Raw genomic sequence first — 12,679 nt, 5'->3', positions numbered from 1 at the left:
GAACCTTAGCAAAACCCTGGAAAGAGTCCTCGCCTGGGATTGCCTAAAAGTGCTTGTTTAAAAAGGGGGAGCAGTTTTTCCTGGGGAGGAGAACAAAAGGGTAAGAGAGACAGGCTGGAGGCCAGGAAAAGGACCTCACTACAGCTGTCCCTCAGAGAGCCCCTGTTGGAGCCCTGCAGAGGTGGCAGCTAGAGGCTGCATGGGAGAGAAACAGAGCATCCTTTCTTTCTCTTTTCTCCCTTCAGAGCCCTGCAGGGGCAGGCACAAAAGAGCACCTGCCTGTCAGGAGACCCTGAGCCTGGGATGACCCTCCTACAAGCACTTGTATGGTGTGGGTGAACACAGGAGGGGAGGCAGATGCAGGACCAGAGGGAGACTGCCCTGGTTTTCTTCACAAGTGAGAAGGCACCAGGGTGGGTCAGGCTCAGTGTGTCAAAGGGAGCACTGGGATAGAGGGGGCAGGGAACTCCTCCAGACCATCAGAAGCCCTGGTGGCAGGCAGGGCCTATGGAGTGGGCCTACATGTGCCAGGTGGTATGAGGTTGTGCTGGGCATGGGGAGCTGCTACAACTTGCATCCCAGACACTACTCCCTGCTGTGCCAGGGGATGAGGGTTGGTGCAGTGTCTGGGAGTTACCCGGACTAGGGGGCTCCGGGAGGCTCCTGCGGCTCGGGCGCAGGGGGCGGAGCAATCACTTCCCCGATCCAGGCCCCCGGATGAAGCAGGCAGTTTAAAGAAGAGCACGAGATCCGTCCAGGGACGGCAAGCAGTGGGACCGGAAGCGGAGGGGCGGATCCACGCCGCCCAGCGAGGAGCCGCCGGACCGGAGCTGCGAGGGTGGTCCCCAGCCATCGGGGAGGAAGCGGCGAGGCAGATCCCCGCTGCCCAGCCCCAAGCCACGGAGCCGGAGCTGCGAGTGTGGTCCTCAGCAGCCGTGGAGAAGCGGAGGGGCGGATCCACGTCGCCCAGCGCAAAGCCGCAAAGCCGGGGTGGTTGACAGGCTTTCCAGCCGCCGGTAAGGGGACGGAGGGGCGGATTCACTCCACGCAGCGTGAAGCCACCGAGCCAGAGTTGCCGGCGTGGATTCCAGACGCCAGCGAGGGCGTGGGGGAGCGTAGTCACCCCGCCCAGTGCAGAACCGCAGAGCCAGGTTGTACGGCGTGGTCCCCGGCCGCAGGCAAGAGTGAGGAGGGGCGGATCCACGTTGCCCAGCGAGGATCCGCCAAGCCAGAGTGGCTGGCCAGGACTGCAGTTGCGGATGAGGACGCGGAGGAGCAAGTAGGCGTCGTCCGGCATGGAACCCGGACGTTCTGGCGCAGTGAGCAGGGACGGCCGGTGAGAACATGGGGAACCAGCGGTGAGTCAGGCGCCCGGGGGTCGCAATACCCGGTGGGCAGAGGGCGTAACGCAAGCCTGGGGCCGGCTGTAGCCAATAGACCTCAAGTGGTGGCTGCGCCATACGACGCAGGGGAAACTGCGGGAACCCCCTAGACGGAGGACGGAAGCAGCGGGGTCGTACCCTGCAGCACCCCTGGTAAAAAGAGGGACTGAGACTTTGCTTAAGAGGAGTGGTGAGGACACTCATCCCGGAGGACCGGGCGAGGGTGTAGGGGAGGAGGAGCCCTCAGGAGTCCCTGCAGATCACCAGTCTCATTTTTGGACACTCTTGCACGCGCCGCACAGGAAGATCCAACTGAACCTGGAATAACAACAAAGTCATGGCAGGTGAGTGCGGCAGGTGCAGAGAGAGCGAGAAGGAGGGAGGAGAGGCTGGTGACCGGAAGAGGGGATACTGGGACCGAGTCGCCAGGCGGGCGACTGGCACATTCACATGCAGGAATAAGTTCTCTTGCAGGGATCACAGGGGAGGAGCTACTGCCTGCTGCACTGAGACCCCTGAAGCTCATGCAAGGGATGCCAGCAGCAGGGACCCACAAGCAGTCCTGCCCCCTGAGAAACCAAGCCAAGAGGCAGCATACAGAAGGTCCTTATAGCTACCCTGGAGCATACAAGTTATAGACTGTGTAAATAAGTTCTTGATGGTTTATTAGTTGGTGTATCAATTAATTTATTTATTGGATCCTTATTTATCATGAGTAACTTGTATGCCTTCTCCTGGTGTAAGGTGTATCCGAGAAGCATTAACCCTTAAGCCATCATTGTTGGGTTATGTTGCATAACATTATTTGTATTATTGTGTTATATGTATCTTGTAAATAATTAAATTCTGTAAATAGTTTTATAATGGTCTGCAAGGTTGTTTTGATTGTCAGGGGAGACCATCCACTGGGGGACCCTGCAGCAGCTACCCAGGGAGCTGAGCAGGGCAGCGGCTACCAGGCACCCCAGGATCCTTCTATTCAAGTGAGGCCACGGGTAGCATCATGCCCACGGTTATATAAAAATCTGTGATCAGATTAAACATATACAAAATAAATATGAATGATGACTAAGAATTGAAACCTACTCAACTATAGAAAAAATAAGATAAAACCATATTTTCATAATAAAATTATATTGTGGTAACACTAGTGCCCACCCTCCCAAAAATCATAAAATGTCATACAAAAGTGTATGAAATCAGTTCTTTTCACAATAAGCTTGTAATCCAAGACAAGGGAAATATTGTTAAAGTAACATACTTTTAAAACACACACACGCGCTCACACACACACATACACATATATATACACATTTGATTTCTTTAATTTCTTTATATACATATGTGCGTGTTTAATTTTTTATATATATATATATATATATGTATGTATGTATGTATGTATGTAGAGAGAGAGAGACTGCAAAGCCAAATGCTCAAAGATTCAGGTTGTTTATATGGTCTTCATCTCAGCGTATTCCATAGGTGTAGGAAAATAGCCAATCATGCAATTAAAGGCTGTATAATAATATATGTAGATACATAGCTAGCTTAATTCTGGCATTTCCTAACTTGTGAGTGCTTTATTTCACAAGCAGAATTACTCTGGACATCAGTTCTTTATTTTTTTTCCCACTCAGCGTTTTCCTAAGCCCTTAAAAAAGACCAACACCCCCCCCCCCGAACACATAACTTAGAAATTCTATTATATGTCATTATACTGGATATGATCCACTGCACACCCTAGTCAGACAATAAGGTGTCCAGGGGGTGTGTCTACACAAGACACTGTGTCACTGTAGTGATGAGCTACGTCAAGGTAGCTTGTTGCTATAGCAGCATATTGTCAGTGGGCACTAACCGTGGTGCTGCCATTACATCACCATAACAATGTGGTACTACACAGTAGGTCATTGCTACAGTGACACAGGGTCAGAAACAACCCATATGCCTCTGGGACTGTGCAGTAGGACTGTGCAAAATTTCACTGGCTGTTTCGGTTCAACGCTGCTTTGACCTGTTTCAAGCTCGAAACAGCAAAATCGAAGCGAAACAAAGGGCTTTGAAACCAGCTCAAAATGAAACAAGGGCTGTCGAAACTAGTCAGGAATTATTCAAAGTTTTTCTGGAAAAACTAGGCATGTTTTGAATCCTGTCTCTCTAGATCTTTGGGTGTATATTAGGGCCTGGGGCAGCAACTGTTCCCGAAGCCCACCCAGGGAGGACAAGAAATAATTGGAACAAGTTGATTGAGGATCATTTAAGGCTAGACATAAGGAAAGCCTTCCTTACAGGTTGAGTGCTGAGGGTTTGGAATAGGCTCCCCCCAGAGGTGGTACAGTCATTCAAGCTTGGCAATCTTCAAAAAAACAATTGATGTGCATCTTGCTGGGGTCATCTGATCCCAACAGTCTTTCCTACCCAAGTGCAGAGGGGGCTGGACCCAATGATCTGTAAGGTCCCTTCTAACCCCTAGCATCTATAAAATTATGCTTAGGAGGTAAGCTTTTTTTTCTTATGTGCTTGTTAGAAGAAGTAAGGTCTGGGAAAAACACTATGTTATCTTAAGAGGTAACTGTCCCCTATTACTGCTTTCTTTTCATTTAAGCCATACAGGATAACAATAGCTGTAGTCTTCATTTTTGTTCATGAATTCTCAATTACTTAACTTTTTTCATCAAGCATGGAATTTACGCTTCAGGATTTGAGGGTGAATTCTTCTATGATCTGGATCACAAAGTCAATTCATTAGGGAAACTTCAAGGGAAGAGTATTCTGAAACTTGACTTATTTCTTCAGTTTCAAATTTTCCTTTCCTGTAAAGAATATTTTTCATAACTGATTTTTTAAGTAACATATTCTGAAATGCTTCAACTTATTTGAGCTAAAATTTCCTAGCATAATCCCTGGAACCTCTTGATTCTAGCAGAGCCAACAAAGGAGACAGATTTTGGTTAAGGTTCCATCTCTCTGTGTGAAAAGCTTTCAGATTCCTCTTTCTGTTCAGCATGAATTTTAGCAGGGCAAAACAGCACTGCTGGGCTAGGCTGGTGGATACAACCCAAGCTGGGAAAGTCTTCAAGATGCCTCCTTTCCTTTTCCTTGTGCTTCTACCCACCCTATCAAACAAAGCTCTTCTTTTACCCATTTGGAACATAAAACCTTGTTTTGCAATGTATGTAATAAGTTTTGGTAAGGAGCTAAAGTTGCTGTTCTCTTAGCTCCTAAACCTCCAACTTACGAGTCATATGTTGTACCATTGACTTCAGTTAAACAGTGAAGAGAAACAAGGCATTTCCCATCACCTTCTTGTCACAGGATCAGTGCTTCCTTCTTTCTGGTTGCAGCAATATTTTCTTCGACCTTCAGTCCTTTCATTTTAATTTAACATTCTTTGTAAAAAAAAAATATATAATATATTTCACACACACACACACACACACACACACACACACACCAAAACCATACATTTAATGTATGCTAAAATCATGCATAAGAAGTCCTTGGTATGCCTTAGCTTGGCTGATCTGGAGGGAATGTAATACATGTAAATCTCAACCATGGTTGCCTACCCTTAAGATACTGCTCTTCATCCAATACCAAGCACTCTTCAAGAGAATTCACTTGCAGACTGAAATGCAAGTTGCCACCCACAGGTATCTCATCCATAGCTCAAAGCACCTGAAAAATTACTTTTAAAACCAAGGCAATCTTTCAGAAGTTTCTTGCATTTCGTTCTCCATCTCAACTTGTGTACAAGAGGGTTAAATGTGTTTCTTGTGAAGAAACCTTGGCATGATCTTCAGTAACAAATAACATGCTACCAAGAAAGAGGGAGGGGATAGTCACCCCAAACTTCAACTTTAACTGGAGCTGCTTTGTTCTCAGTGCCCTGCATAATTAATAACTACTTTGGCAATCAGTCATGCATTCCTTAATGGCACCTCAGGCATCAAGTATCCCATTCACCGGCTCCCCCAAGTAACAATACACTTTATTACATGAAACTCTCCATGCCAAACTTGTAACTGACATAATTTAAACTAAACAAGTCACAAGAAAGAATGTTACCCAGACACAAATTGTAATAATTTATAAGGTTTCTTTCAATTGCATATGGTTACTATGTAAATTAAAGCTTTATTTGAAAGGAATATGGATAGCTTTTCACAATGTAATTCTAGGAGATTACTGAAAATAATTGCTTTGGCAATATTTTGTCCTGTTTTTACACACCAAAAAACTGAGCTTCAAACCCTTGATTAGGTAGACTTTACTGTATAATGCACTCTTCATCATGGAAACACTCAAAGTATTTGGACACAATATGAAAGAATGACTCAAAATGATAGACTCATTAAAAAAGTTTAGGAAGTTTAAATCTATGCAAATTTGATTTCTTTAGTAAGGAAAACATTTCCTAATACTTCCATTTAATATTACAATTGCAAAACCAATCATTTACAAGTATGGAGCAGACAAGAAAAGTAAAATTTGGCCAGAATATAGGCTGTATAGCTAGTAGGCTGTCTAAAACTGAAGAATGACAGAAGACTGAATTCTATATTACATGCAAGAGGTCTTTGAAGAAAATTTATTAGATCTGGTCAAAGATTTTTTGGCATTTACAGCATGTACAATTTGTATATAGTAACAGCTTTATATAAAATTACATTACGGCTAATTACATCAAAGGAACAGCTGGAATGTCTTTTGTCTTAAATCAAAAAAATAAAGTAATTAGACCAACCACTGTTCTTGATATACTTAATCATTACATGAAAAGTTGGTCTGCAGTTTAGTACGCAAAGCAGGAAAAAAACCCTTATCAATTACAGCAGAATTAAACAAAACCATCTCTCTCTTTCTCTCTCTAACCAAAAGACCTGAAATATATGTCCCTTGCCCTTCACTGTGTGTGGCCTTCAATAACAGAAACAAGCTTGAACTGTTTTATTTCAGTTTTGCTTCATTTCTCCCCAAACAATCTCTCACTGCTAATCTACTAGGCTTTTATCCCCCAGCAGAATGAAAAAGATGTTAACTGTTTAGGACCAAGTCATAAAAGTGGACCAGCTCAGCATCTGTTTTATGACTTTACATTTATTTACACTTTCTGCTTCTTCAATAGCAGGCATATTTCATTTTTAGACTTTGGGATTATATCTTTTATGAACTGTTGTAGGAATTATGATTACAATTTTAAAGTAAGAAAATTAGTGACTTAATTTTGTGCAAGAGTTTTTAGTATCTATTGTTTAGATAAAACAGGTTCAATTCTGAAGCCCATCTCTTATGTTTAACATAAAATACAATCCATGTAGTTGACAACTATAAGGGCTGCAAACAGAAATGTGAAAGAATAATTTTAGACCATGTTACAAAATAGAATTAACAGAGAAAAGAGCACATTATATTTCAACAATAAAATTGCACACACATACATACAAATAGTTATACTGAAAAAGTATTTCCATTTTGTTGTACATAGTGGGTGCATCTGCACGTGACCCTGACTACATGGTTGGTACTGCACAGACATTTAGTACTTGCTAATGTAGAGTTGCACATTAAATCAAGTATTAAATGACTGTGCAGTCCCAGCAGCACATGGGTCATTTTTGATCCTCTGTGCAGTAACAATGAGCTACTGTGCAGTAGCAGCAGTGTCACGGTTAGTGCCTGCTGATGCTACATCCCCATGGAAATGAGCTATGGCACTGTAGCTCATTGCTATGGTGAGGTAGCATCCCGTGTAGACGCGTCCACCAAGGAACTTATTCTGAGCTCAAATTGTTGACATTCCAGTAGCATGAATAGAATTATTCCTGAATGATACCTGTGCAAGAGAGGATAGAATTGTTATCTAACATGACAACTATTTATATCATATCATGCCTAAAAATTATTATTGGCTTGTCAATTTTATCATAGTTATCACCCTGTACAGATATGTACATCTATACAAATGCAGAAGCATATGTATGTGTTCATCCATGGATATATTTACACACACAAATATACATTTTATGTGCACATATACATACATATACACATACATATATATACATAACTTCATATTTGTGCTTGGGGGTGATATATCTGTTATAAACCAAACAAGCCTGTCTTAAAATTTTCAAACGTCTCACCATTCAGGAACCTATTCTAGCATTCCAAAACTGCTAGTATGTTTAAAAGCCAGCCTTAATTTTAACTTGACCTTCCAGTATAGCTTTCCTTATTCTCCCTTGAAACGTGCAACTGTCTCTCCAGAATTATACCTGTCTGAAGCCCAGGATGAGCAAGAGTCAAACACAGTGACAGAGTTTCTACAAAGACAAGTGACACAATGGAAGGTTGTCCCATATTAGTAAGGGTCTACTCAGTTTGAGATTCTGCAGATTCAGTGGAAACCACAATATCAGAGATTGTCCACAAAATCAACTTAAAAAAAAATCAATAAAAACAAAATGTTGGCTCCTTAGTGGGTGCCAGCGGTCCTCACTGCCCAGTGTGGCCCCGCCTCACAGCCTGCCTAGGGGGACGGGAAACACTGGCTGGAAGGGCAGCATGACAGGCAGCAAACAGGATGGTGGCTGCCACCTTGTTCCTCCATCCACCACTGGGGCCTCTCAACCAATCCATGCTGCTGGGCAGGGTCATATGAATGGTAGCCAGCAGACAAGATGGAAGTTACTCCCTTGTCCCTCTTCCCCCTGCCAACAACCCATAATAACTGTTCAATTTTTCTGTGATTTAAATAGACTCCTACTTACTAGTGACCATGAAGACCTTGAAATGGGAACTTCAAAGTATTGAAAAAGAAATATTCAACATGTAATGCCATATAACAAATCCATAACAGTGATAGGTGGAATAACGATTCTCATAACAATTGGTCAGCATAAACTAGCTATTTTAATAGTAACCTTACCACTCCTGTAATATTACTGTTCTAAATTCACTTATTTAGTACTTGCTCTTCAAAATTTTAACTTACTTCCATCAATGGCAGACACCTTTTAAATTCCAGGCTTTTTGATGAGTGATTGGAGTTATTAGGGCCAGGAATAAAAAATCCTCATGTTTTCACGGTTCTTGTCTATCAAAAAGATACTCTTCATACTTGCTGGGAAGATAACATAAAATTCTTCAAGTTTCATAGACAGTTCTCTAAATATGTTTAAACAGCTCTGTTGTTATAGAGTCCATATTGTGTGGCATTGTATGAATATAAGGAAAATGTATTTTGGTATTCAGGGATTTTTTAAAACCATTCCACAATTTCAGATGGAATTTAGATTACACACTGATCACATATGATATCACTTCCCACCTGTTAGATGTGTCAGGATGGCAATGAGGAATTTGGCAGCTACCCATGGAAAAACACCTGTTGGGGGACTTTCTATTACCATTTTATAAGACTGAACATACTAGGTAAAATTTTGCTCTCAGGTCTACAATTATTCCCTTAATTCTACATGGGACTGTGCAGCTTGTCCACGTATACAAAATCAGTTCAATTAGTGGTTCATCTGAATCTGCCTTAATTTTGTTCGGTAACAGGGTTCACTGCAAATATATAACACAGAATTACTAAAAGATGCCACTTCACAGCATAACAAGTAAAGGTGGCAACTACTGTTATTACTAATAACTTTAATCATTTAGATCCTGAACTGCAAAGACAGATAAGCATCTAACATCCACTAAAATCCATGGAAGCAAGTTCGTGTGCAGGAACTATACACCTGAGTATCCATGAAACTCTGGGTTTAGAGCTTTCTACTTGAGTATTTCAAGCACTCACATATGAGATCATTATTTTTATAGTAGAGGCTGTTAGAAATCTCTATTACCTCCTCTCTAGCTTCCCAAATGCATGCACATTATGAGAAAAAGTAAAGTGAATATCATAAGAAAAGTAAAATAAAAGACACATTTCCTGTGTATAACTGAAGTCAAAAGAGTTACAACCTATCATGATTTTTTTTCATAAACAAATTTTCAAATAGTTTCAGCCAACAGAATCAATTGGGCCACAAGACAATGAACATAGAATAAGCCAAGAACAACTTAAAAATACAACCCTCTGGTTTTTAAATAGGGGTAATGTATTCAGAATGAAATCATTCCTGGTATTCGTTTATTCTTTACAATATTATCCCCTCCTTGGAAATTTACACAAGCATTATTCTGGCCACTGGAAGAGTTGCATATTGTTTAATAAAAGCAGTAGCAATATACTGAAAGTGAAAATTGGCATATGTTAGTGACAGAGTTTTCAAAGAGAGGGCCTGGTTTTTGAGACGTGTTGAGTATCTTGGGAATTACTAGTGCCAACCAACACTCAGAAAAGTGCATTTCTACAAGAATGAAATAATAACTTTTATGTATTTCAGTTATTTACAATCATTTAGAGTACACGGAAGATTGGCTGTCTCTTTTTAATTGGAAGTTACACATTAATACATTAATTACTTCAATTCTTCCCCTGGGAGAAGTCCAGTTTCTTGGTACAATTTCCCAATTATCTTTGAAATGCTAGATTTCCAAAGACAAGCAGCTGATTCTTTATGTTGGCCAATTTCTTCTTAAAGCTCAAAAATGCCCTTTTTACAGTACTGCATTAGGAATGCAAATGTTTTACTGAAGTTTCCACATAAATGACTGAGCCCACAACTTCCCAACCCAAAGCCATCCGTACTAACCACAAGAACATTTAGTTAGTTATAATACAGGAACAAAATTTATGGCATTGGAAGACACTCAGACTTAAAAAAAATAATAATGATAATAAAAGATAAACAATCAGTAACTCACCCCAAACTATCAAATTACTCTCTTGAGACATATTATTTTTAAGATTTTGTTTTCCTGAAATATTCTGGCCCCAAAACAATGTTACTTACTGGCACAAGAAGATTGTAATGAATGCAGAATCCAGGTTCAGAAGGGAAATATTCATCAGATACAAATCTTATCCTGATCTGGTTTCCTTTGGAGATTTGTTTGCTTGGCACAGCACTGGAACCACACCAGCGCCCTAAAATAGTACCATCGCTAGGTTCTTCAACTTCTACAAAGTCATACCTGAAAGGAAAAGAAAATCAAACATTGACTGATTAATTTTCCATAGAAGCTTCATGTTTTTATCAGTCTACTCACACTGCATTTTAAAAACAAGAAATATATTTTCCATGCTAAAGGCATGTTACTGAAACCAGTCATTTTAATCCTAGGTTCTTCTTCCAAGTTGCTACTGGCTTAAACACATAATAAAATCATTCATTGAGGTTAAGAAAATAAAAGTAGAGTTAGCATTTTGAACAAAACCCAGAGTAGGTTTGTTCCTCATAGGAAAAGCAAGTATAATATAGAATGGGGAGGAATAACATAATCATAACAGAGAAGAATATGCAGTTTCAAATTATTTTTAAGGGTGGGCAAGCAATTGGTATGTGTAACATTAGCAGTAACATTTTGCAACCAACCAGCAAAAGCTCAATGGCTTTGGTTTCAACTAACAACTCACCCTTCTCTAGTGTTGCAGGAAAGGAACCTTGGAAAGGGTGAAGTAGCGTTAAGACAACAGTCCAGCAGAGCTCTTAATCAGATGGTTAAATGTAGGTATGTTTGTAGTTACACAAGGAACTTTGCTGGACAGGGGCCTAAATATATATTTATAAATATTTAAATATAAATGTATATTTATATAAATATATATAATTTATATTTTATATTTTATCCCAGATGTAGGAGGTACCAGCTGCCGAGCTGCCCTGCCACCCCCACATACTCCCTGGCAGACCCAGAAGTGGACCAGAAGTATTTCTGGTCCACTTCCAGGTCTGATGATGAGTGCTCTGTGGAGCCCCTGAACTTCTGTGGGATGCTCCATGTGCCCCAGCATCTCAGCATTCATGAGCTGCCTGCTACCTAGAGGTATGTAGAAAATACATGTAAAACTATGTCCAAATCTCTGAATCTCTCTGAATTGAGTTGGAGAGATTAAAGGTCCTCTGATTGGATTCAGATTTGGAGCTTAGGCTACCAAATTGGGCCGTATCTCTGCTGAATCGAATCAGGGACCAAAGCTTCGCACAGCGCTAATATATATATCCCAACTGTTTATCTATGGTGGCTCACAGTAGAGATGAGTTATCTATGTTTTACCTTTCCTAGCCATTCCATCCATCAGCTGACACAAGAAATAGTCCTGAAGAGTAGCCCTTAGAGCAGACTGCCTTCTCTTTCACCCATCGAATAAATAGGCTGGGCAAACAGCTGAGGACTGATTTGGTATAGCACCCAGACCACAAAAGGTGCAGCCAATGAGAAAAGGTACAAAAGTATAAGCTTTGTGACACTTACACCATATTTGTGCCTCCTCCTTTTGCAGTTGGAGACTGGACTGACAAACAGTTCCAAGCCTAGGAATTGGGCAGTACAGTTCTGGACAGTTTTCCCTCCCTTGCAATGTATAAAGCTCTAAACAACAGCTGAGGAACCAGAACTATCAGTGAGCTTAGAAAGCCAGCACTGCATTGGTTTCTGTCTGGCTTGCATTTGCTAGATATATTGGCAAATATTAGGGATAGACTTTTATTTTTAAATAAGAACTTAGATTCTTAGAAGATGATGGCATTTGCCTGGCAAAGTTTCCTACTCTTCATGAAGTTTTCAAGCATTTCTCATGGTTTCTTATGAAGAAAGACACACACACTACATATTTCTTAAGGCAGCTTGGATTAAAAAATAGTAAAATGCTGTTGAATTCTTTTGTAGGAAACAAACAGTGCTACCCACAACTTTGCCAAATAAGCCTAGCAATGTTTCATGTGAAAATTATTACTTCATAATTTTCCACTGAAGTCCCCAGTCCCACCCCCACAATAAGGCTAATCTTTATAATGATTCCCAGGTCCTTACCTAGACAGGAGGCAATAAATTCTTGTGTTGCATGTTTGTGCAAGTAAGGTTCATGCATTTATTATCTCCACTTAAAGGACCACTATTTTTACTACTTAATTAAAAAATGAATGCAGTGAACAAGCTCATTAAAATGTGTTCAAAATCTATTACTGCCATGTATTTCAGTTTTAAATCTTTGTTAAACTTATGAAATAATACCAATTGTTTTATTACCAGCATGTTTTTCATTATTTTCCAAATCACTCTGATATATTACGATAATTTGACCCTTTAAAGTATATATCAATTTTTTCCTCTTAACATAACCTCTATAATTATTATGTGTGCATATAATGATATGCATTAAAGCATATTTGTATATG

The 12,679-nt window shown here is 40.7% G+C and overlaps 1 protein-coding gene across 1 annotated transcript in view; it reads right to left on the bottom strand.

Annotated features, from left to right (window-relative positions):
- Window positions 1-12,679, bottom strand: part of PDGFC (platelet derived growth factor C) — a 225,217-nt gene that overhangs the window by 61,079 nt on the left and 151,459 nt on the right. Inside the window, exon 3 of the mRNA XM_090036308.1 lies at window positions 10,295-10,475. Coding sequence (XP_089892434.1) covers window positions 10,295-10,475 — 181 coding nt within the window. The remainder of the gene's footprint in view (window positions 1-10,294; window positions 10,476-12,679) is intronic.

This window comes from Crocodylus siamensis, chromosome 2 (genome assembly GCF_052110815.1).
Source record: "Crocodylus siamensis isolate JL-2025a chromosome 2, ASM5211081v1, whole genome shotgun sequence".
In the NCBI taxonomy this organism is placed as follows: Eukaryota; Metazoa; Chordata; order Crocodylia; family Crocodylidae; genus Crocodylus; species Crocodylus siamensis.
This window is presented reverse-complemented; position numbering and strand designations above follow the sequence as displayed.